General features: G+C 39.8%; 1 protein-coding gene across 1 annotated transcript in view; it reads left to right on the top strand.

Moving 5' to 3' along the window:
* The window catches only part of CCDC146 (coiled-coil domain containing 146), a 117,488-nt gene that overhangs the window by 11,122 nt on the left and 80,470 nt on the right, over nucleotides 1-25,896 (top strand). The window contains exon 2 of the mRNA XM_032402307.1: nucleotides 8,757-8,926. Coding sequence (XP_032258198.1) covers nucleotides 8,768-8,926 — 159 coding nt within the window. The 5' untranslated portion in view covers nucleotides 8,757-8,767. The remainder of the gene's footprint in view (nucleotides 1-8,756; nucleotides 8,927-25,896) is intronic.

The raw sequence follows: 25,896 nt of genomic DNA, 5'->3' as shown, positions 1-25,896 counted from the left end.
GAGGCCTCCGTCTGGTCCGGGTCAGCTCTTGGCACTCACTGCTTCTGATGTTGCAGCGGGGAAGGGTCTCGGTTCTGTTTGGAGATCCGTCCGCGGCAATTGCCTTTTTTAAGCGGTCCGACGTAGAGGGGTCATGTGGGCAGAGTCTGACAGTTTGCTGCCCAAATCCTTCCCTGTTTAAAGGGATTTCATCAGTTTTGGGTCTCTGCAGACCTCCTCCGGCTCTGCGTGTCATCAGTTCTGGGGTGTCGTCAGCTGACGTTGGTCCTGGCGGTATCTCCTAGTTGTAGTACCGTAACTGCTTGCATCATTGCCTGACCCAGTCTCCTGCTTGACAGGAGAGACTCCATTTTGCTCTCTACAAATGGGAATGTTTGTGGCAGTAACTACCCAACTGTCAATATTTGTAAAAACTCATCATATTGTACTCTTAAAATTGTGAGTTTTATTGCACATAAATCATATCTCCATAAAGCTGACTAAAAGAACCCCACTTAATTCATTTTTTTCTCTCTTCCTCTTAGGTGTGAGACCCAAGTTCAGTGTTCTTAGGTAGCATTATGGCTTCAGGATGGTTGTCTGGTCAGTGGTTGGCGTCTGACCATGCTGACTCCTCTTGAGATGTGCATCCACCTGGGTCTCACACTTGGGTCTCCTTGCTAGCATCTCCTGAGAATTCTGCATCCCCATCTGGTTCTCAGTTGTATGGGCCGCAAAGCTTTCTGAAGCCGTGTCTTTCATCACAATGTCAAGGGCGCATGGGAGGTAGCACACTCAGCCAGCCCTCAGTATCTCTCCCATGCCACTTTGTGTACTGTCTTGGGCATTCTCTGCCTACTGCTTCAGCACATGCAGGGGTAGGATCAGTGATGGTGGGGAGGCTTGCCACTTCCCTCACCTCTCACCTGTGAGAAGGGGCACATTATCTCTCCGATGTTCTTGAATGTCCGAGTTCCACTATTTCATTTCCTGAGTCTTGTCCTGGGCAGACAGGATGCCTCAGGGGCCCGTGCCAACTCTCCTGGCTCCCCAGCTCAGAGAGGGTTTTTTTTTTTTTTTTTTTGGTTGTTGTTTATTTTTATTTTTAACTTCCTCTTCCGATGTAAAGTAGGAAAAATTGGCTTGGTAAATATTCTTCTAACCCTATAATGAATGTAAGAACCTTTGCTTTTAGAGGAAGGAAAGAAATTGAGTAAGGGATGCTGCCCAAGGGAAGGAAGACTGGAGTGGAGATCTGCTTAGGGTCAGGGGAAGCCTTAGAACAGGAAGTACTTAGGCAATGAAAAGAGGAGGCTATGAAATTTCTAGACATGGGAGAGGGAACTTTGCCTACTTATTGTCTAAAGCTGGCCCTGCCCTAAGAGTTGACACATATTCTTTCAAGGACCCAAATACTTTGCAAATACAAATATTCCGCAGTACCCAATATCCTACATAGTCTTTCTTTCCCTAGATGAAAACATCTCATAGTGGGATTTGAAGGTTAGGCTTACCAGGACTCTCACACCAGATCCTAAGGATGTATTCTGGGACAAATTCATGCTAGAGGAGACCCAACCTATAGTTTCCTAAACCATTTGATCCAGTCCCAGGCTGACCTCTGTTTATTTGATCCCTGTCAAAATCATTTAAGGCGTATTTCACATGAAAACAAAAAAAAACAGACAGTGGTGGGAAGGAGCTAACATTTATTGAGGACTACATGCTGGGTCGGGGCTGAGATTTTGTTCCATTTAATCTTCGCAACAACCCTTAAATCATCTTGCAGTTGAGGAAATCTCCACTTAGAGGTTGCATATCTTGCCCAAGGTCACACAGGAAGGGGAGAAATGAGATTCAAGCCTGAACTGATGAACTTCAAAGCATTCATTTCCATTACCCCATGCTGTCATCCTGGGAGACTAAGTTAAAGCCACTAATCCTAGTCTTAGATGAAATAACAGGAAGAAGAGGAGGAGGAGGACGACCACCACGATGATGAATAAGGGAGGAGCCAGGGCTGTTGCATTTGGGAAGCAGCAGCGATAGCCCATCTACATGAAGCTCCTTGCCAAGGAAACAGACCCATCTAGACTCACAATTCCTACTGACTAGCGTATAGGGAAGAGGAAAGGCGTAAATTAAAGAGCAGGTTTGCAAGGCAATGACCTAATTAGACAGGACACACAGACTAGTAATGCTATGAATATGCTTTCAGGTATGTTTTTAAAAATTTAAGCAAAGGTGACAGAAGAATTTGAAAAACATGCACATTTTTGTAGCAAAAGTAAGGAATGGCCTGCAATGTGAAGATTCTAGATTGCATGCAAACATATAGAATCTCTGCTTCGCAGACCTTCTGGAGGACTGTCAGCTTCAGACCTACTTGAGCATTCCAAACCTCCCACAGGATTTGGAACTGTTTCTGCTCACTACCAAATTATTTGGTAACCAGTAAGGGAACAGATAGGGCCTCTCAGGCATCCTTTGAATTTCTGAAGCCTGACTGGACTTGTAGAATGACTGTAAATTATTGCAGATATAAGACCAGTGCTTCTTGCCACACTTTGCGTATGCGAAAGCTTTCCTTTGGTTTGTAACTATAGCAACAAGTTCTATAGCCCATTGTTTTGCACAGCTCAGTCTTACCACCTCATGGACCGCCTAATGATCACTGTTCTACATAGAATTGTCTTTAATTGACTTACTCATATTGGCCTGCTCTTTGCTAAAGGGGTCTTAGCTTTACACCTTTGCAGTGACAGAAGTCAAATTCCTTTAACCTGCTGTATCCTTGATCCTGCTTTCCATTATTGGAGGCTAAGAGGAAAGGGCTTTATCAAGGCCACGGCAAGAGTCCTATATGGTATAAAGGGTAAGGGATTTGGAGCCAGTGGACATGAGTTTGAATAAATCCTGCCACTTATTGCTGTGTGATCTTGGGCACATCACTTGTATTCTCTGACCTTCAATTTCCTTGTCTGTAAAATGGAGATAATAATAGTTATGGACATGGTTGTTGTAAGAATAAAGTGAAATAGTATGAAGGAAAGCTTCATTTAAACTGTGAAGGGCTATATAAATGCTATTACTAAGCGCAGAGGGTGAACGACCACTGGGCAGGAGTGCCCGCCTGCTGATGAGGGCAACCAGGAGCCTATGTTAGAGACAAGAATCACCTCTGTTTCTATGACAGTCTTCCACGTGGGTGGTCTTCCCATCATGACCCTATGTGTTATACCCATTCAGAAGTGAGTAATATGGAGCTCATTTCGACGGGGTGGGTTTCTGAGAAAACAAACAAATAGTAAGTTTTAAAGAGAAAGAGAATAACTTTTCCTGGCTCTGTGTTTGGTGCTGGAGGGCAGTATGCAGCGGGAGGCAAGAGGACAGTGAAATGAGCTGGGAGAAGGCCTAGAGCTCTCTCAGCTCCCTTCCCTGCCAAGGAGGGAGCTTAGCTTATGACAGTCTTTGGCTCTCTGCGCTCGCGGGCAGTGAACAGGCTCCTCAGTGGTTACGCATGCGCATAATTTAAGACTTAACTAATACTGTGAACATTTACTTTAAGGCTAGATATGCACTTGGAGCTTCCTCTCAAGAGTTTTCTGTTATGTCTATGTATGTATGTATGTATGTTTTTAACCCACATTGTTACTTTAACCCTTCAGTTTTGAGGCAAATTTGATCTGTACATACTGAACTGCGATGGTTTTATTTTTTCTGTCCCAGATTGGAGTTTTTTTACAGGGTTTTTTGTTTGGTTTAGTTTGGTTTTTTGAGAGAGAGAGGTTTTTTTATTTTTTCTTTTCATTTTTTTAGGAACAGAAAGAAGTTGTGGTTTGATTTGTTAGGTTTGTTTTGAATGACAAAGCTTTTCTTCCCCGCTTCTTAAAAACAGGACCTGAAGTCTGTATCTATATCTTTTAAAAAAATGTTTCAAGTCTAATCATGTCTTTGTATAATAATAATGGGTATTATGTAATTGTATGTGAATAAAAGATCTACACATGAATAAGTGCAATGATTGTTGCATTTAGGACTCCCGAACTGGTAGTATCTGGTGATGATGTTGTTGTTGGATTAAGTGGATCTGAGGTAACTGTAGGCTGCATGTGGGATCTGCTGCCGAATATTCTGAGCCTGTGATATGTGGACCAGAGGCCTTTCAGAAAAGGCCTTCAATGCTGACTTTTAATCTTATCTTTAAAAGAGAATATGCATATAATCACAGAGATACACTGACAGGACTGAGAGGCACTTGTCATATAACTTTAAATATACCACAATTGTTGAAAACTCATTTTGACATTTCTATGTTTTTAAATAAGTATAGGAAACTGAAACAAACAAAATAGTTGTCCCAGACGTCTCCCTTCCTCCAGGAAGGAACAGGTCCAGCTCTGAGTTACTGTAGAAATAGTCCCGTAACTCACCCATAGCAATGGGGTGCTGGGGGAGGGAGCATGTGGTCATGTGTCCAGGGCAGATAGAAGAGCTAACTTATGAAAAAGAATGGTGTGGGACCATATCATTTTTGACTTTACATGATACCCTGCTATTCTCAAATGAGCAAAACTTGTGCTGGTTCAGTGGCAAGTAATATTGAAAGTGTGGTTTCCTGCTACATCTTTCTTGAAGTAAGCGTTGCCCTTTTATCTTCAAAAGGTCACCATCATTTGTGTATCCTGTCCTATTCTCTGGTGCACGGACCATTTAGTTTTTGCATGCGCTCCTTGTAACTGTCAAGAAAAATTTCCTTAAGAGTTCAAAATCAAAACACAAAATGATGATCACTTCTTTGGCTTTTGAGAAGAGGAAGTGCTGGTTTGTCTTACAACACAAGGCATACCCTGCAATGTTTATTGCTTAATTATTCTGTGTGAAGCTTCCTATTTTGGCTTTATCTTTTAACCCCGAAACAAAGTGTAAATAATAGAGAAGCTCAGTGGTCATATGGAATAGGACTAAAGCTTTTATTTACCTCCCTTTCTCCTTCACTAGCCTTTTGCTTTTCTGTGTGAAAGCTCCGTACATGTCCTCTCCCTTCTAGAAAGCCTCATAAAAGCGTGTCCTCTCTTCTTCGGACCCCTACAGCATAGCACGGTGTGGCCTTGGCGCAGGTCCTTAGCATCTAACCTTCCAATAGGGCTGCTTCACTGTGGCATTTGCTATGGGAATCCTGCCTGCTGGAAATGTGTCGTGCATGGTAACCCTGCTTCTGTGGTCCACACTTTCATAGCACCTGTTCCAGTTATATTTAATTTTACATTTTATCTCTGTGATTCACTGATTAATTTCTATCTTGTGCACCAGCCTGTGAGCGCCCCTGAGGCCAGACACCTGGTCTGGTTTTGCTCACCAATGAATCTATCTCCTGCCCATAGCAGAGGGAGCTGACTCACAGCCACGAAATTGTCTCCTTGCCTTCAAATTCACACCCCTTCCAAAACATTCCTCTCATTATCACCAACACCTTTACAAGCTCAGATAACTCCTCAATGCCAAAAAAAAAAAATCTAAATTCCAGGCTACAGGCTGCTTTTAAAGGCTTATCTCAATGTTGGTATGACAACATTGCTTTATATTTAGGTTTATTTTACCTTACCTTGTATGATATAGAGCTAGTTATTCCCTGCCTTGATTTCTCTTTATATTGTAAATTGCTTGCCTCTTTGTAAATTATTGCTCCTTGTAAAACAACTGACTTAGTATTATGGAGATACGTGTCTCTAGAATTACTATACTTGATAGCTGTGTTCTTCCTATACCAGAAATTTAGATATTTTATAAATATTCTCTTGTTTATATCATGTAGACTGAGAATATATCTTATTCTATTTTTTTATTAATAGCTGTCAATCCTATTGCCTGCAGCACGGAGATCCTGACATAATGGGCTTTGCAATCCTACATTAATGAACCCTTGAATATTTGTTTAATCTGTTAAACTTTGCTATCTCCTGAAGCTCTTTCCAAACTGTTATTAGATTAATTAGTGTCTTAGGTTTAAGTTCACATGAGACTTTTGCATTTGTCTCTATTGTATTTTCTTACTTTCCTACTCACCCTCCCTTTCTTTTCTGAAGGTCAAGGTTTGTCTGGTAATGTCTATCAGAACTCTGTTATAGTGTCTTTTCGTTGCTTCCCTGTGTATAATGTTTTACGCGATTGAAAATATTTGGAATGTTTTCAAGGTCCTAGAGACTGAAAAACCTCAGCAGATCGAGGAATCTGTACAAATTCAGCACAGTGCCCTTTTTTCGTTGCCTAGCGAAGCAGTGCTTTGACAAGATGGCCTGAAATTAAGTTTTGAAAGCTAATGCCATCCCCATTATCCAAATCCCAAGAGCCTTTAAAATATATTTTTAAATAAACATGTGTACTATACTTTGCAAGGCTGTGATAGCAGAAAACTGGCAACATTCCATGTGTTCATAATTCGGGGGTTGTTTGACTAGTTTGTGGCACATCCGCGCAAAGGAGGGGCGCGCAGGTGCGCGGCGGCGCGAGGGTTACCTGTACGGTCTTCCGGAGCCTCGGGGTAGATGACCACGTCTACGTGCGCGGGTTTTCTTCAACATTATATGGAGAGTGGAGGGGTGGGTGGAAGGGTTCCGATAAAACAGAATTGTCCATGAATTGTTATTTATTAAAACCGGTGGATGGATACTTGAGGATTCATTATGCCATTCTGTTATTTTTGTTTATATTTGAAATATTTCTTTAAGGAAACGCTAACGTTAACAGGTATGGTCTAATGTTCTGAGGGCAATGTTTTTCTGGGATAGTCATTAACAGGTTTTCACCCATGAAATGGTTGAACCGACATATTTTAGCTGATAAACAAAAATATCTACACATGTAATCACACCTTTTCAGCTCCTTGAAGATTTAAATGATAAACTGTGATCAATTGCCAAAATCGAAGTGTTGTGCTGCCTTAATAACAACAGGTTCTTTTAAAACACTGCTTTATGGCACTGAAAAAAAATATGCGGATATTTTTTTTTTTAAAGATTTTATTTATTTATTTGAGAGAGAGAGAATGAGATAGAGAGCATGAGAGGGGAGAGGGTCTGAGGGAGAAGCAGACTCCCTGCTGAGCAGGGAGCCCGATGCGGGACTTGATCCCGGGACTCCAGGATCATGACCTGAGCCGAAGGCAGACGCTTAACCAACTGAGCCATCCAGGCGCCCAAGATATGCGGGTATTAAGGGAGTGGGAGTCCAAATGATATCAATGGCTATCAATATCACATGAAGAAAGACAACCAAATGAAGCCAAAACAAAAAACAAAACAAAAGACAACCAGACATTTAGTGCCTCCTGATGGAAGTGCATGCTACCACCTATGAAGTATTTTTGCAGCAGGAAGAGGAAAACAAGCGTACGAGTAATTTATGTCTGTGGTTGAAAATTAGAGATAGCAGAATGGAAGCTATAAATCCACAGGTGTGATCCCATTTAACTTGTGTCTGTATGAAACAGAGAAATTAGTTACTGTGACTCCCATTTTAGAGAGGAGGAAAGGAAACTTAATGAATAAATGGCATGCCTCTGGCCACTTGATGAATAAATTTAGGAGCCAGAGCCTAGCATGCCTTCCAGATTCATATTACAGAACATGCTTTCCATATTAAAAGAATGGGGATCCCATCATCAGGGAGCAGCTAATCTGATAAGATAGACATGAGAGATGATAGATGTTCAACAGAAGATCCGGACCTTTAATTTATGACAGTTGGAGTTATCTTCTCTGGCAAGAGAAAAGTACATGTTTACCTTTCTTTTAAGTGCAGATTCACATGTGTCAGAGATCAAAAGAGCAAAAGATTAGATTGGCTTTTTTTTTTTTTTTTTTTAATGCAATTGAGTCTTCTTACCAGATCTCTTAGAAGAGCAACGATCCCAATGCCACCAAAATGCGCCAGGAGAGACCTTGCAGGCCAAGACAGGTCCTTTTAGAAATTGCTCTGGGTCCATTTGAATATGTGAGCAAATCAATGGGCAGCACATAGGCTGGCTACGTGACTTGTGCAGTCATATAAGGACCCACTCTCAGAAAGGCCTGAGCTTGGTTTAATGCTCTAGGGTCACCATCCTGGTATCCTGAATTTTATTCTTGAGCTGACGTTTTGTAAGTGAGGTCTGATGGGACAATTAAGCATGCACGTGGGCAGCAGCTACGGGTGAGGGGGCAAGGCAGAACATACAAGCATCGGCCTGAGCTGTGGCCACAGCAAAAATACAGGTATCGAGCAAGTAAACTGTTGGACTGGTGCACAGGTGCATGCCGCAGGCGGTGTTGGCCATAGCAGGCTGTTGGTTTTTAGTTTCCCAAAAATAATTCGAATTATTTTGTGTTATATTTGACACATAATGATAATTTGAATTATCTTTGTGTTATATTTTAAGGGTGAATATTATGTTTATTTACCCAATCAATGAATAGTAATTGAGTGTTAACTATAATGCTCAATAAACAAAATGGGGTTTCTGCTCTCATGGAGCTTATATAACTTTTTTCCCCAATTAATGCCACAGTAGCCTACTTTTTAAAATTAGAATTATTGATTTGAGTGTAGCGGTGGGGAATATCTTTGTAACGAAGCAATCTTTATTATAATTTATCTATAGCTAAGTGTACTGACCTATAACTTCATTGGAGAATAGCTTACCCCAGTTGACCTTTGCTTGCTTTCATTATTTTCCACTAATTTTACTTTATGTGTGAAGATATCCCTAAATAGCTGAATCTGGAATGATTTTATTTTAGAATTGTGAAAAATGGAAGACAGTAGCACAGACACAGAACAAGAAGAGGAAGAGGAGAAAGACGAAAAGGATCAGGAGGACCCCATTTATGCTGTAGCACCCACAATATATATCCAAGATGAGCGATGTGTTGATTTATCTACAACCCCAGCTTTCATTTGTCTGCAAGAGGTAGGTTTCTCTCTACGTATTACTATACTCAGACCTGAATCATCATCAACTGAAAAATCAGATGAAGCTAATATTATTATCAAAATGACTTATCACATGTAACCTGTGGGCAATCTACACAGTTTGGAGCACTTTAAAATAAAATAGTCCCCACCTTCTCTTCCAAAGTCTTATCATACAATCCTGTACTAACATAGTAGTGTAAGTTCTGACACTTTCATAGCATAATAAATATTTGCATATATGTGGTCATTTAAGTACATTCCATAGGTGCCTAAATGAAATAAAAGAGCAAATTTCTTTCATTCTTGAATATACTACATTTACTTCCATAAAACGAAGATAAAAGATCTTGATATATAATGATAGAAAAATCAATATTTACCTAACTAAATGTCTCTAGAGGAGTAGAGCTTTGAAATACACTGCTTCGTATTAGCAGAGAAGCAAAAAAAGGAAATACGATTTTTGTCTGATTTTTGTCTTATTGTCTAATTTTTAAAAAAATCCAAGATGAACATTTAGGAAATGCCCATATATGAGGAGAGTTTCTTTTTTAAATAATAACTGACTACATAATGCAACTGTTACCTTGTCATGCTTGAGAACTCTACTGGACTATTAACTTTATGCAAATATAACTGAATGTAACTGAATAAAACCTCTAAGTAAGTTGATAGTCGTAATAAAAATAAGCTAAGGGGCGCCTGGGTAGCTCACTCAGCTGAGCGTCCAGCTCTTGGTTTTGGCTCCGGTCATGATCTCAGGGTCATGGGATCGAGCCCCGCCTTGGGTCACACTCAGTGGAGAGTCTGCTTGGGATTCTCTGCCTCTCCCTCTGCCCCTCGCCTGCTCTCTGTCTCGGAAATAAATAAATCTTTAAAAATATAAAAATTAGAATAAGCTTAAAAAGTCTTAGAACAAAATCAGAGTTCATTCAAAACCAAGAAGCAAAGCCAAATCCCCACCCAAATATTTTATTGGTGTAAATATTTGAAACTGTTGCTGCCACTGCTGTTGAGTGTTTCTTTTATGGATACAAACGTCATGTCAGGGACACAAGATATCAACCGGTCCTGTTACTGGTGGTGCGAATTTTGATCACCCGGTCAAGGCAGTGACTTCCACAGCTTCCTCCTCTGTACAGTTGTTATTTTTCTGTTTGAAATTAATAAACACCTATGGGGAGATACTCTGAGACTGACATTTAAGTATCCTATTCCTCCTAAAATTTTCACCTACTAGTTTTACATTCTTGATGATACTTGCCCAAATCAGTTCTTATTATGATGGTTGCCAAATGATGATTGTCTAATTCCATTATTCCTTCTACATTTATTAGTTGGCTTCCTGCTGTAAGGAAGAACCTTCTTTTCTTTATTTCTATCTACCTTTTTCCTATCTATCTATCATCTATCTATCTATCTATCTATCTATCAATCATCTTTCCCTATGAGTTCTTATTCTTTTCAATGGTTTATAATCCATTACCGTCATTATTTGTTTTGATGTCTCAATTTTCCCTGATTTGGCCATTGTACACCCCTTCAAGAAGACTCACTTGTCCTTTTGACATGACCCTATGATTCTTTGTGTAATTCTTTACTTTCTGTCATAAGAATGTTTTCCAGACTCATCTTGCATTTTCTTTGCTCCAACCCTGGAATTCTCAAAATTTCTCAAAGGATCCCTGGTTCCTTTTAGTGGAGAATGATATATTTGCAAACTTAGACCTCATGCTGGGTATGCTCATAGGTATTGGTCTGTCATTGCTTCTAAGTCCTCTCAGCAGACAGAGAAAGGCAACAGATGCACTAATGTATTTATCCACAAATTTATATCTATTTCTTTATTTATATTTATATATTTAAAACCATGAATCCACATCTTTAGTCCTAATATTGTTAAGTAACCAGGTTCTCTATTTCTGCTAAAATCCATTGTATATCCAACTTTTTGCAGTAGAATTTCTACTTTTATACCACTACCCTTAACAATTCTATCAAATAAAAAATAAGGCTAGAGTTCATTTCTACTAAAGGTTATGCTAATAATAAAAATTATAGTCAAGTTTTTTAAGGCATAGATAAAGAAGCATGAAAGGTTTGTTTTGTAAAGACAAAGGTGAACCTAGGACAACTTCTCCTGCATATTGATGTTCAATGTAGCAATTTATTAACTATCTCAAGAATCTCTCAGCGTACGTGTATGCATAAATTGTAGTTATTAATCATTGGGTATGACCAGCCCCTGAGAAGGTAGATACCTTAGATTATAGTGTCAAAGAACGGTCTTATCTACCCTTTTGAGTAGTGTAAAATTGCATCAGTAATGAAATCAGTAATTCTGCATGACAGTTCCTCAGGCCTATCATCTTGCAGAATGATTCTTGGTGTCAAACAACTTTATTTCCATAAGAAACACCACTGAAATTGTTTCTATTGGCATCTATAGCTTTATTTACTAATTCTTTCAACATTCCTCTAAGATTTATGAGTCTTGACAACATTTTTGACCCACTTTATATAAGCGTCCTTCCTTCGGTTATCTAAACAGAAGCTGTATTTGCAGAATAGCAAGAGTTCAGATGGCAACTGAAAGAAAGCAGTCAGAAATCCACTTCCAAAGGTCCAGATGCTTGGCATCACATTGAAAGAACCAGAAGCTGCTTACAGCGTTTATTGTTATTAATGCTAGTCACACAATTGGCCCACACTACCAAAACACGGATGGCATGGTCTCATTTAACATTGCCTGTAGAATATGGTCAGTATGGTGTTCATGGCACTGTGTGATTTGGGCCCAAACCACGTGTGCAATCTAATAATTCACTTAGCCTCTCATGATCTCATGGTTATGGTGCACTCCTTCACAGGGACTCTCCCACAGTCAGATGCCTAGGAAACTTGCACATATTCACAAAGCATGATGCAAGGTTATGGCTGTCCAGAAATACTCCTGGTCCCATTGCGTCTTGAAAGACTGTGCCATTCACACTAAAAGAAATCAAACCAAATACTTGTAGAGATCATACTTTGCAACCCCTGCATCTGTTCCTCACCTTTTAGAGTCTGGCTCAATTCCCATGTCCTTGGAGAAATTTTGCCAGTGTTTCCTACAACCTCTCAACTGTTTGAGCATTTGTAGGCTATACCTGTCACCTGTTCCTGGTCATTAACAGATATTTATTGAATATCTTCTTTTCATATAATATTTTGCATGGAAAATTTAGAATTCCCCACTGACACTGTGATTGTATTAATCAATAAGACCTAACAGGGCAGGAACTACACTGTGTTAATTCATACTTTGGGATGAATTGTTCCAAGTGGTGCTTGGGAACTAAGCCACAAGGTTCCCAGCAGTGGACTGTGTGGTTTAATGCTGGACGTCTTCTCCCCAACTCTGCCATCGCTGCCTACCTATGAAGCATGACGCTCCATAGATTTTTCTTGTCTTATTAAAATTTGATGGTGCTCCAATGGAATATTATGCAGCCATCAAAAGGAATGAGATCTTGCCATTTGCAACAACGTGGATGGAACTGGAGGGTATTATGCTGAGCGAAATAAGTCAAACAGAGAAAGACATGTATCATATGACCTCACTGATATGAGGAATTCTTAATCTCAGGAAACAAACTGAGGGTTGTTGGAGTGGGGGGTGGGGTGGGAGGGATAGGGTGACTGGGTGATGGACACTGGGGAGGGTATGTGCTCTGGTAAGCACTGTGAATTGTGCAAGATGTTGAATCTCAGATCTGTACCTCTGAAACAAATAATGCAATATATGTTAAGAAAGAAAAAAAGAAGAAGAAGAATGTAGCAGGAGGGGAAGAATGAAGGGGGGGAAATCGGAGGGGGAGAAGAACCATGAGAGACGATGGACTCTGAAAAACAAACTGAGGGTTCTAGAGGGGAGGGGGGTGGGAGGATGGGTTAGCCTGGTGATGGGTATTGAGGAGGGCACGTTCTGCATGGAGCACTGGGTGTTATGCACAAACAATGAATCATGGAACACTATATCTAAAACTAATGATGTAATGTATGGGGATTAACATAACAATAAAAAAATAAAAAATAAATAAAAATTAAAAAAATTAAAAAAATTTGATGGTGCTCAATTTTATATTTATTTAAAAATTTTTTGTTATCAAAAAATATTTTTTGTTATATAACATATGTACAGTGATGCTCACAAATAGTGTGTAGCTTGGTGAATGTTCACATATTCCTATAACCAATACGTTCAGAACCAAATTCATCCTTCTTCTCCCAATCCTAATTCTCCGCCTGTGTTCTCTCTGTTAGTTTGAGAGATAAATATCTCTTTTCATTATCTCTTGAATTTATCTGTTCTCCATTCCTGCCACATTCCCACTCAGATCAAGATATGTTTCCTACAACCCAGAGGTGTCCCTTGCGACTCTTCCTAGTCATTGCTCCCACCGAAGTTAACCACTATTCTGACTTATGACTACACATAAGTTTTGCCTCTTCTTAGATATCATATAGATGGAATCATACAGTATGTGTTTCTTTGTGTCTGGCTTCTTTTGCTCACCATTTTGTCCTTGAAATTCATCATAGCATTGTGGGTGGCAGTAATGCATTCTTTTTTATTGCTGTATAGCATTCTTAAATGTAAATATGCCATGATTAGCTTGTCCATTCTATTCTGTTTAGAGATTGGGGTTGTTTCCTGTTTGGGATGACTATTAATAAAGTTCCATGATCATTCTTGTGCATGCCTTATACTTATGAATTCATTTATTTTGGGTGTATACCTAGGAGTGGGGTTACTGTCTCATAGTCTAGGTTTATATTCAGCTTTAGGAGATAACTTCAAATAGCTTTCCAAAAAGATTATACCAACATACACTCTGAGGGCCATATATAACTCTTGTTGTCCCATACAGTGGCAGGGATTATGTGTTATTTTATTTGTATCCTAGGCAGCACCTGGCCCAAGACCTTGCACAGAGGCAAGCAGGAAATATCTAGCATTAAAAAATCATTTTTTCGACAAATAGTTTGTGTGTCTCTCTGTTCAAAGCATCATTACTAGATGCTGTGGCACATCCAGGCTTAACACAAGTTATAGCTTTCACGGTATTCCCCAGGTTAGGATTTCTATTTCTGTCTGTACATTGTGGTGTAAAGTACCACTGATTTGTAAGTGGGACCTCAGATGTCAAATGTCAATGTGTCAGATGTTGAAGTTTTTTCCAAGACTTGGGAGCCAGAAAGCCACTCTTGCTTTAATGCCAAGGGCCAAAATCAAAGCATGCAATTATTTGCCGAAGCCTTTTGGCTTTTTGTTTTTCACCAAGAACCTTCCTTCTCTTCATTTCTTGAAAATAATTCTTGTGCCAGTCGTAGTTACATCTTTGACCTGTGAAGAGCGAAGGTAGCATGAGAGCATTTGGGAGGCACGAGGGGGCAATGTGAACACTGGAGGGCAACACTGAGGAAGTAGAAGTGTGCATCAATATAGAATATGAAATTCTGTAAGAGTAGAGTGTGGGGGTGTTCAAGTCGTGTGGGTGAGTAGATGAAGATGGACTAGGCGTGCTGATGGTGACCTTTTCACTGAAACAGGTTATATATAAAACTACGAACTCTTGGACTTCTTACAAAACGTGTAATAAATATATTTGTGTCCAAGTGTTAGTTGCATGTCAGATTTGGAAGCCGTTGAGATATCAAGAAGTTTTTGAAGAGTAATGGGAAACTTTAAGTCTCAATCCATTTCACAAATATTAATTCAGTGCCCATTATGTGCCAAGCTCTATGCTAGGAGATGTTCATTATGGTTATTATTAAAGTCACTCAAGTCAAATGTACCCCTCCGACCCCTTTGTTTCGAGGGCCGTCTGTATGCTGCATAGCACCAGACAGCACAGGCGTTCATGGGCTAAAGCGTATTCAAGGTTACTATTCTGTAGAAGCTTAGCTTGGGGAAAAGAAACTTGAAATACCAAATATTGACAAAAGGCAACATTTAATTGTGAACCTGGAAGGTGCAATCAGAGTTATCGGAATTGAATGGAAAGAACAATCTCTGTGGGAATGAGATGATCTGGAAAAAGCTTTTCGGAGGAGTAGGACGCGAGAGGGGATATTGCAGCCATATCCATGGTGTCCACTATGAACCTCTTTTCTGTCCTTAAGCTTTGCCCACATGCATACGTGCACGTACTGGGAATATCTTTACCAAATGACCCTAAGGTACCTCAAGCTAAACACGCTCAGAACTAAATTCATCCTTCTTCTCCTAAACCTGATTTTTGTCCTGTATTCTATCAGTTGGTTCTCGTAAACACCTATTGAATTTGTCTCTGTTCCATTCCTGCCGTATCACCAATTAGAATGCCATTTCTAAGAGAAGATGTAGGGAGAGACCGAACCAAGGCAGTGGCAATGGGAAAAAAGATAGAATACATATAGGAGAGATACTAAGGAAATAGAAAATGCTGGACTTGGTGTCTGAATGGACAGGGAGGAGGGGAGTGAGGAAGAGGAAAGAGTCTGAACTGATGCTTGGATCATGGTATTCTAAGTGACAGGGAATTCAGAAGAAGCAATGGGTCCGAGAGGAATGTCCAATATGTGGATCTTGAGTTTCCCAGGGAAGTCTTTGGGCTGGATATATAGACATAAAAGATTCTCAATAGTATTCAGATTGCTTTCTCAAAGGTTTGCAGATTGCTTTTTATGTATATTTAACAGCACCTTCTACCACTGTGTGTTTATAAAAAGATGTTGCTATCATTTACTTAATTCCCTACTTTTACTGGGATATTCACATGTTCAAAAGATATCTTCTTATTCTTTATACATTTCATTCTCCTAAGGCTGGTAATAGATTAAATAACTTTAGGAATTTTTAATAAAAATTTTTGATTAGTTACTGAAAATATTGGTGATTTTTGGATGCTACTAAAGCTTCCTTCATTTTCTAGCTTTGACCTCCTATAGGTACTGATGAGTTTCTTGGGTTAATCTGTAATGAAATTTAAAATGTTTTTCAAGAGTGAAAATGATTTCTATTTCTTTCATACATGAATTAATCAAGTTACTGTTTACAAAGGTGAAAATATAAGATCCTCACCCTCAAGGAGCGGACAGTCAATGTAGTTTTAAGCATGTAATTTAATTCCCATAGTGATTCCATAAGGAATAGGAATTTTATTTTTTATTTTTTTTTAAGATTTTATTTATTTATTTGAGAGAGAGAGAATGAGAGAGAGAGAGAGCACATGAGAGGGGGGAGAGTCAGAGGGAGAAGCAGACTCCCCGCCGAGCAGGGAGCCCGATGCGGGACTTGATCCTGGGACTCCAGGATCATGACCTGAGCCGAAGGCAGTCGCTTAACCAACTGAGCCACCCAGGTGCCCAAGGAATAGGAATTTTAAGATATTATTTTTATCTTAAAGTTCTGAAAGGTTGAGACTTGCCCTGGGCAGGTACTGAGTCAACCAAGGAACCCTGTCTCCTGTCTCCTACCTTAGTGCATATTTCATCTGACACTCTTCACTGGACATTCATACATTTAAACAGTACTATTTTAGGATTTTAAAAATTGACTTTTTAAGTAAACTGTATATTAAAAGAAAAAATAAAGGTAAATATTTAATGTTCTATTTAAATATTTCCCCTTAGCTTCCCTATCCTTTTCTTAGTTATCACACTTCATTAATAGCTGTATGTGGAGGATATGCATTTAAAAAAACTACTAAATCTCTTTTTAAAATCTTCCTACAAGTCGTGTTGGCCTGTTTTCACGTGTCCTTTAGACATCCAGGCAGCCTTGCAAGAATAATTTTTCAAGATTTTTTTTTTTGTCTGTCAAGAAACTTTAAACAGACTGATAATTTATTAAATACAGATAGGTTCCATGTTTCCCATAAAGTTTTTGGTTTTTTGGCTTTTTTTTTTTTTTTTTAACTCTGACAGTAAGGTGGAAATTTAAAAATCTTTCCAGTATGGAAAAAGACTTTGGGACATGCTTGGAATGCACTTAAACATTTGTGGTTTTGACATGGCTAATATCTATTTACAAAGATTAAAGGTTTATATTAGGATTATAAGACTACAAGCCACATTCCACTTTGCAAAGTACATTAACACCCCTAAATTCAATCAGTAAAATCATACACCGCAGAAGGGTCTGGGGGAAGAGAAAAGAAAGTTCCATGTTAGCATATCCTTATATTTGGCACTTTTGAAATGAAAAACATGAAGGTTGGTTCTGGCCAGGAATCCAGGGTGTTGTCAGAAAAACTGCTATCTGAACATGTGATCGGTGGCAAGTGGGAGTCAGAAGAGACTTGAAAGTCAGGGACAGAGAAGAATTGATTGTTCCTCTGTCTCCTATCTGAGATTATCTTCCTTCACTCATTCTAAAATCTTTACTGAGCATTGAGCACATGCCAGACTCAGGGCTGGGAATAAGAGGACAATGCCACAAAGACCCTACCCCCACACAGCTCATCTGTCCCTTCCTCTGTGTGGTTAATTGTCCTTAATTTCCCTTTCTCTTTTTTGATTCTCTTACAGACATAGTGAGGACCTAGTTTGTGTATGTGCGCGGGCCTATGTTTATTTTTCATTATATATTTAATAACATTTTAACTACCTCTGTATTTTTCACTGATTCTTTAGCTAACCTGTTATAAGCAAGTTGGTTAAATACCAAAAATAATAATCTGAAGGGGCTCCTGGGTGGCTCAGTAGGTTAAGCACTCTTGATCTCAGCTCAGGTCTTGATCTCCGGGTTATGAGTTCAAGCCCCATGTTGGAGCCTACTTTAAAAAAACAAATCTAAATTCAGATGCTTGTTTTCTGAATTGTCACTGTGAACAGATGTTGCTTTTTAAAATAAGGATTAGGAAGAAATATTTAGTCGTATTATTTTTTCCTTGAGAAAGTTCTTGAGAGAGAAAGTAAGTTGACTTTTGAAAGCTTGTGGCTCTCAGTAGAGAACATGCATTTTGTGAAACAGTACTTTCAGTAACCCAAGAACTATTTGAATATACATTTGCCCTTGAACAACACGGGGATTAGGGGTACCAATCCCCCTGCACAGTTGAAAATCCACATGTAACTTTTGACTCCCTCCCAGAACTTAACTACTAAAAGCCTACTCTTGGCTGTACTAATAACATAAATAGTAGATGAACATATATTTTGCATGTTATATGTATTATACACTGTATTCTTACAATAAGGTAAGCTAGAGAAAAAGAATGTTATTAAGAAAATCATAAGGAGGAAAAAATACATTTACAGTACTGTACTGTGTTTCAATATTGAAAAAAAAAATCCATGTGTAAGTGGACCCATGCAGTTCAAACTGGTGTTGTTCCATCCATGTTGTAGGATGTGACAGGATTTCTGTCCGTTTTAAGACTGAATAATATTCCGGGCACCTGGGTGGCTCAGTCGTTAAGCGTCTGCCTTCGGCTCAGGTCATGATCCCAGGGTCCTGGGATCGAGTCCCACATCGGGCTCCCTCCTCGGGGGGCAGCCTGCTTCTCCCTCTCCCACTCCCGCTGCTTGTGTTCCTGCTCTCACTATCTCTGTCTCTGTCAAATAAATAAATAAAATCTTTAAAAAAAAAAAAGACTGAATAATATTCCATTGTATGTATATACCACATTTTGTTTATCCATTCATCAGTCTATGGACACTTGGGTGATTTCCACCTGTTGGCTATTATGAATAATGTTGCTATGAACAGGGTGTACAAATACCTCTTCAAGATCCTCACTTTCAATTTTTTTGAGTATATATATATATATATATATATATATCTCCACAAGTAGAATTTGCCAGATTGTGAATTTGTATAGTCTGAAATTTCATTGTTATTGCTAAACTGCTCTCCATAGAGGTTGTAATAATTTATGTTCTCAGGAACAATAAATGAATGTGACTTTACTCATACCAGCACTGTGCGCTATCTAACTTTTTGAACTTTGTCACTCTGATGGGAGGAAAATGTATCTCATCATAGTTTTCATTTACATTTACCTTAAAATGCATGGAGTGGAGCTTCTTTTCATATGTTTAAGACTGTTTTAAAAATACAGTATATTAACAGAAAATGTCATGTATAGGAAGGCAAACAGATCAGGAGACAGTTGCCATTGAAATGATAGTTTATTACTCACAGTTCCTAAGAAAAGGGGGCATGCCATGCCATGATGGGCAACATGGGTAAGCACTGGAACAGTCAAGAGGCAGAGGGAGAGGGAGGAACTGGGCAAGAGAGCCTTTATTGTGATTTTCTTGGGAAGGAATGGATGAAGCAGGGTAGGCAGGCTTGGAATTGGTTGGTAGGAATAAGTTCAGTGAGCTCTGGGGCATAGGGGCGGTCCCTAGTGACCTGGTACTAGGCTCTGGGGTGATTAGGGCAAGTGTATAGTGGTCTGAATGTGAGAGCCTAATAAGGAGACGCTTAAGAGTGTGGACTCTGGATTGGTTGGTTTGCATTTGAGAAGTGGAACTCCAGCAGGAGGACTCCTTTCAAAGTGGGGGAGGGGGACAAGGAGGAAGGCTGGAGGCCAAGGCAAGATGACTCAGGCATATGATCAGGTTGTCTAGAATAAGCTGCATCTGGCCGGCACAGCGCACAGAGCAGACATTAAAGCATCAGCTCTACGGAAGCGAGGAGCATGCTTAATACAAAGACCCATTCGTGACTTCTTTTTTTGTGAATTCTGTTCACATCTTTTTTTCCATTTTTCTATTGTGTAGTTTTTTCCTTATAGATTCATAGAAACTCTTTATACATGTAGAACGTAGGCCTTTTTGTATAATATGCATTGCAAAAGTCTCTCAGTTTGTTGGATTTCTTTTGCGTTTGCTTAAGGTGGTTTTTCTTGATGTGGAAATTTGTTTTTTATTGTGCTTTTCTTTTACAGTTTCAGATTCTGTGTCATACTTTAAGAAGACCTTTGTTCCTCTGAGATCATAAATGTGTCTCCTGTATTTTCTCCCAGTACATTGATGGTTTGAGTCATCATATTGTGACCTTTGTTACATCCAGCATTTATGTTGATATAGGGGCAAACAGAAAGGAGATGCGAGCAGCAGGCTTAGAACCTAATGCCAAGTCCAATATCTTCTGAGGCAAAAGTTCTTTACATTATTCTCAGCCCATCCATACCCCACAGAGGCAAACAGGTACACCAGGGTGCATCCAAGATATGAAATAAGGGGGTGCAAGAATTACCTGACATCAAACCTCAAATTAAAAAGATAGAGGCTTTGCTGTCTGAAAAGACAACATCTAAGAATGGATAGGCCCAAAATATCTTAAACCTTTTTTTTTTTTTTTTTTAAGATTTTATTTATTTATTTGACAGAGAGAGAGAGACAGCGAGAGAGGGAACACAAGCAGGGGGAGTGGGAGAGGGAGAAGCAGGCTTCCCGCGGAGCAGGGAGCCCGATGCAGGGCTCGATCCCAGGACCCTGGGATCATGACCTGAGCTGAAGGCAGACGCTTAACGACTGAGCCACCCAGGCGCCCCTATCTTAAATCTTAACGGCTTGTAAAGAAAATCTCTGATCTGCCTGGGTGGGGGGAATGGTTCAGGTAAAATGGGTCTTAGTTCTAGCTCCTCATGTACTGGCCGCACAGCCCTGAGCAAGAAATTCCAGTTCTCTGAATCCCATTTTACACTAAGAGTACACTTCTCAGCTTATTATCCTTCAGGGGTACCTCAGTGTCTACCATGGTGGTTTTCACCCTGTTTTTAAACTGCTTCTATCACTTTTTTCCAGTGGGAATCTTATAGCAAGCACAGTAGGTAAAACAGATTTAGATGTGGTGGGCACAGAGGGGAAGGTCCCCCGTGCGCTCCCCTTCACGTCTCCTGTCACCCCCAGCACCACGGGGAAACCCCACGCTCTGTACAGATACTTTGTGAATTGAATAAAACTGAGCTTTCTCCCACCTAAAAATCCATCCCAGCACAGCCAAAAGGAAACAGAACTGCCTCCAGAAAGCCTTGGAAAGCAATTTGATTATCCTGAAGGTTCCTTCAGGAACAGAGGAGGGAGCTCTACAGCACATCATGCAACGAAACTTCCGAAAATTCCTTATCGCAGCAGATGCCTCTCTCACATGCCTCTTAGCCCCTCTTTAAAAACTCCTCCAGAAACTGTTTTCCCACCCCCAAGCTGGTTCCCCCCCCCGCCCCGTATCTCTGCTCATCTTCTCTTTGACATCTTGACCATTTCATTATTTTGTAAAACGGTCTTCCGAGTTCCTTCCAATTTTCCTTCCCACACAGTATCCCACCATCACCTCAGACCCAGACACAGAACTGAGCAATCAGTAGGTGGCAGGGGAGATAATAGATACTTAAATTTGAATTTTTCCTTCCCTTAGATTTTCTTGCCCAAGATCGTCACCTCTTTCACCTTACAGGCAAGTCCCTTTACAGTCTCCACCATTCCTCTCTTCTTTTTGCTACTGACCCCGGCCACAGACCCCATGCTCTGGCCAAATTAGACCCATTATTGTTTTCCGAACTAGCTCCGGATTTTCCAACCCACTGACGCCTTTGCTCCTCCTGAACCCAGCCCGAAAGTGCTCTCCTTCACATTTCTGTGCTTCAGTATTCTGCTCATCTTGCAAGCACCGCTCAGAGCCTGCCTTTTTCTTGAAGCATCCCACTTCCCGACCAAGGGAGATCACTGTTGCTGCTGTTGCGTTTCCTGCATACTGCTTGTACCTTATGCCACTTACTCTTTTCTGTCCTGTTTTTTAAACTAAACTATAGTAGCTTTAGGAACTTTGAAAGCAGGATGCCTATGCTATTCGTCTTGATATTCCCTGCAAACTCTTGGTTAGCTTACCATCGTGTGTGTAGCCATGCCATTTTCAAAAGAATGCATGTGCATAGTAATTAGTAAAGCCTTCCACCAAAAAAAATCACACTACTGAATCACCATTTTACAAAGTGAACTTAAAGAGGAGAAATTTCTTCTGAGTTTCTGAATGAATTTAACCACATCAAGTCCACCTAAAACCTCAGAGATTTAAATGTCTAAAGTTAGAAATTTCACACCAAGTTAGAATCATCATGCATCTATTCTAGTTTTATTTTTGCTGGCTGAGCCCCCCAAGGAATATGCAATAGGGAGGCAATGATTTTCAAATATTTTTTTGGAAACAAAACCTCTTCTTTAAGTGAAACTTAAGGTGGATCCCCAAGATATAAAATGAAAGCACAACTATTCTAGGTGAACTCTGTTTCATGCATCACACATTCTCCTGGTTTCTTCCCACCCGGCTTCCTTTGGCATTCATGAGATATGTCTGCAGAACCTCAGGGACACAGCTTGAGAAGCTCTACTCTAGTAGTTCAGCATGTGAAACCCCAACTCCATATTCATCACACAAACATCAGTCTTCCTGTCCATCTTGCATAGCTACTCATGGTATCAGAACCTCTCTAGATTTGTAATCGTTGACTTGATCAGATAAAGACAACGTTTTTACCTGAATATAAGACATAAATAAAAAGTCACCATCACTAAAACCATTCATTTGTAAGTGATATTTACATTTTTAAAGAATCATTTTATATAATAAATGAAATTAAGAACTTTGGCATTTACATGAGAAATCTTCTGGCTTCCACAAAGAGATGGAAAAACATTCCATGCTCATGGATTGGAAGAATAAACATTGTGAAAGTGTCTATGCTGCCCAGAGCAATCTACACTTTCAATGCATTCCCTATCAAAATACCATCAACTTTTTTCACAGAGCTGGAACAAACAATCCTAAAATTTGTATGGAACCAGAAAAGACCCCAAATCACCAGAGGATTGTTGAAAAAGAAAACCAAAGCTGAGGGCATCACAATGCCTGACTTCAAGCTCTATTACAAAGCTGTGATCAAGACAGCATGGTATTGGCACAAAAACAGACACATAGATCAATGGAACAGAACAGAGAGCCCAGAAATGGACCCTCAACTCTGTGGTCAACTAATCTTCGACAAATCAGGAAAGAATGTCCAATGGAAAAAAGACAGTCTCTTCAATAAATGATGCTGGGAAAATTGGACAGCAACATGCAGAAGAATGAAACTGGACCACTTTCTTACACCATACATGAAGATAAAACTCAAAATGGATGAAAGACCTAAATGTGAGACAGGAATCCATCAAAATCCTAGAGGAGAACATAGGCAGTAACCTCTTCAACATTGGCCACAGCGACCTCTTTCAAGACATGTCTCTAAAGGCAAGGGAAACAAGCAAAAATGAACTTTGGGGACTTCATCAAGATATATGGCTTCCAAGGAACTTACAAAGTGCTTTGTACTTAAGCATAATGTTTTCACTGTAACCATGGAAGTAAAATAGTGTTTGGAGAGATAGAATACTTGTTTGGCCTTCTCTGTCAGAGTTGTTACAAATTCTGACTTAGCTGCAGGAAGAAAATAATTCTTAACTCCTAGGTTAAGTAGGGACATTAACACACTTGAAAATGTATTAATTTTTAAAATATCTCCTGTCAGCAGAATATTATGTAATTGTTTTAGAAGATACAAAAAAATTTGCCTCACCTTAAATTGAGATTTAACTGGAATCATTTTCCACTTAAAAAATTCATACAGAAAGCCAGAGCAGCGGTGATACTGAGATTTACTTTTTTTTTTTTTTTTTTAAGATTTTATTTATTTATTTGTCAGAGAGAGAGCACAAGCAGGGGGTATGGCAGGCAGAGGGAGAAGCAGTCTCCCCGCTGAGCAGGGAGCCCGATGTGGGACTCCATCCCAGGACCCTGGGATCAGGACCTGAACCAAAGGCAGACACTTAACTGAGTCACCCAGATGTCCCCTGAGATTTTCTTCTGTGTGAACTTTAGCTTGGAATCGCCATAGGTAATTTGTCATGGAAAATTAGCCCATTTCATGAGAAAGCCAGGAAAGCTAAAAAGGGGTAATGGTCCACACATGATAAACAGTTTGCAGGGAACAGAGGTTTGTTTGTTTATTGTTTGTTTTTCAGGGAAGACTTTAGTGAGTGTAAAACATAACCTCCCTATTGCAGCATTAATCACAGCAGAGAGAACATTGGAAATGCCCCAAGGAACGTGTCCAGCACATGACTGGCACTCAGCAAGTAACAGCTACTTATCATTATTAGTATTCAGAAGCAAGAATCTAGAAACAAAAACTAAAACAGGTTACTTAATTAACTAAAAAAAAAAAAAAATGTGATACTATCATTACTGGATGGGAAATAAATGTAAACAAGTAGTTTTGTGGACCCTTCTTTGATAAACTTTCACAACATTAGCACAAGCTATTTGTTTCCTGCAGAAGATGAGAAAACTGATTTCCAGAGACAGAAACTGAACAAGTTTTCAGATTCTGAATGGTCCCAGATAAGATGAACCTTTGCATGAGGCCTTTTGTAATAGGGAAACAATTCATCTTCAATAGTGTCATCCTTAATTACTTAAGAAAGCCTCGAATGCTAGAGATTAAACTCAAATTTTGACAGTTTGTATAGTTATTATTTGGAAAAAATCATATCCAAAATACTTGGTAAGCATATAGCATCATGCTATACATACAGTAGGCAAATGATACATAGTTCTATTAAAATAATAAATACAAATGTAATATCAGTTATCTTAAGAGGCTAAGGCTAAATGTAAGGCTGTTTATAAATATGATTTTTGGGAGGGAATTTCAAAAGAAGAGTTTTTATCCTCAGAGGCATAGTGTAGGTTTCCTTCTGAAAATCACTAATAAAATAATACAGATCTTTTTGAGGTTCCTTGTGATGTCTAGGAAGATGCTGATCATGAATTAGTTAGATCATGGTTTTAATTTTGGTTTACCCCTGAGACTTTAGGTGAGCAAAAGTGCAGAGGCAGAATTAAGTATGGACATGGGGACGGTAGGCTGCTGAACTGACAGAGAAGTTCTCTCTGCCCCTCCCCAGCTCACACGCGTGCTCTCTCTCTCTCTAATAAATAAATAAATCTCTAAAACAACAACAACAACACACAGTATCCTACACGACAACACTCCAAACTCACACGGCGCTGCCTCCCAGAAGATGCAGTATCTGAGGCTTCCATAGATCATTGCCTCCTCCCTTCACGGTGAAGTGACTAAGTCACAAGCAGTGATTTCTGGAATACCATGTCTAGACTGCCAGAACCGCTTTTAAGACATCTAGTAACTCATCAAAATAGTGGTGCTGGCAGAAGCAAGGAAAAGCACATCTAAGTCTAGAATATTCTAGAGACAGCTGCTGCAGCGGGAATAAATGTCCTTTCGCTCCATAAGGCAGCATCTGTGTGACCTCTGAAATGACAGTTACAGGGTGGATGGGCTGCAATTGTGCTGGTTGCTCCCTATTTCCAGCTCGTCTTCCCTGGAAGGCGTGGCTCCATGGACACTTATTTACTAGGTTATCTCATCTAGGCCCATAGATGCATGACTGTCCACATTCTAGTATTCCTGAATATAGAAATGTATTTCTTTCCTCTTTAAAAAAAAATTTATTTATTTGTTTGAGAGAAAGAGAGAGAGAGAGAGCACAAGCCAGGGAGGGAGGCAGAGGGAGAAGCGACGTGGGGCTCGAGCCCAGGACCCCGGGATTGTGACCTGAGCCAAAGGCAGACACTTAACCGACTGAGCCACCCAGGTGCCCCTAGAAATGTATTTCTGAACCCTAGATGTCTTCTCTGAACAGCATGCTAATATCCAAATGCCATCCACTTGATGTATTATCAATATCTGAACTTAGAATGTTCAAAACTGCTGGCCACCACCCCCTCACCCCACCCCTGCTACACTTTCCGGACAGGCTCTTCATGCAGCCTTCACCTCAATTAACAGCAGCTCCATCCCTCACAGGTGCTCAGGCCAAAATCCTGTCCTTGTGATACCTCTGATCTTGTCACCGTCCACCCCGATC

The sequence above is a fragment of the Phoca vitulina genome, unplaced genomic scaffold (assembly GCF_004348235.1).
Source record: "Phoca vitulina isolate PV1807 unplaced genomic scaffold, GSC_HSeal_1.0 scaffold4, whole genome shotgun sequence".
In the NCBI taxonomy this organism is placed as follows: domain Eukaryota; kingdom Metazoa; phylum Chordata; class Mammalia; order Carnivora; family Phocidae; genus Phoca; species Phoca vitulina.
Note: the sequence above shows the minus strand (reverse complement) of the source record. Positions and strands in the feature narration are given on the sequence as shown.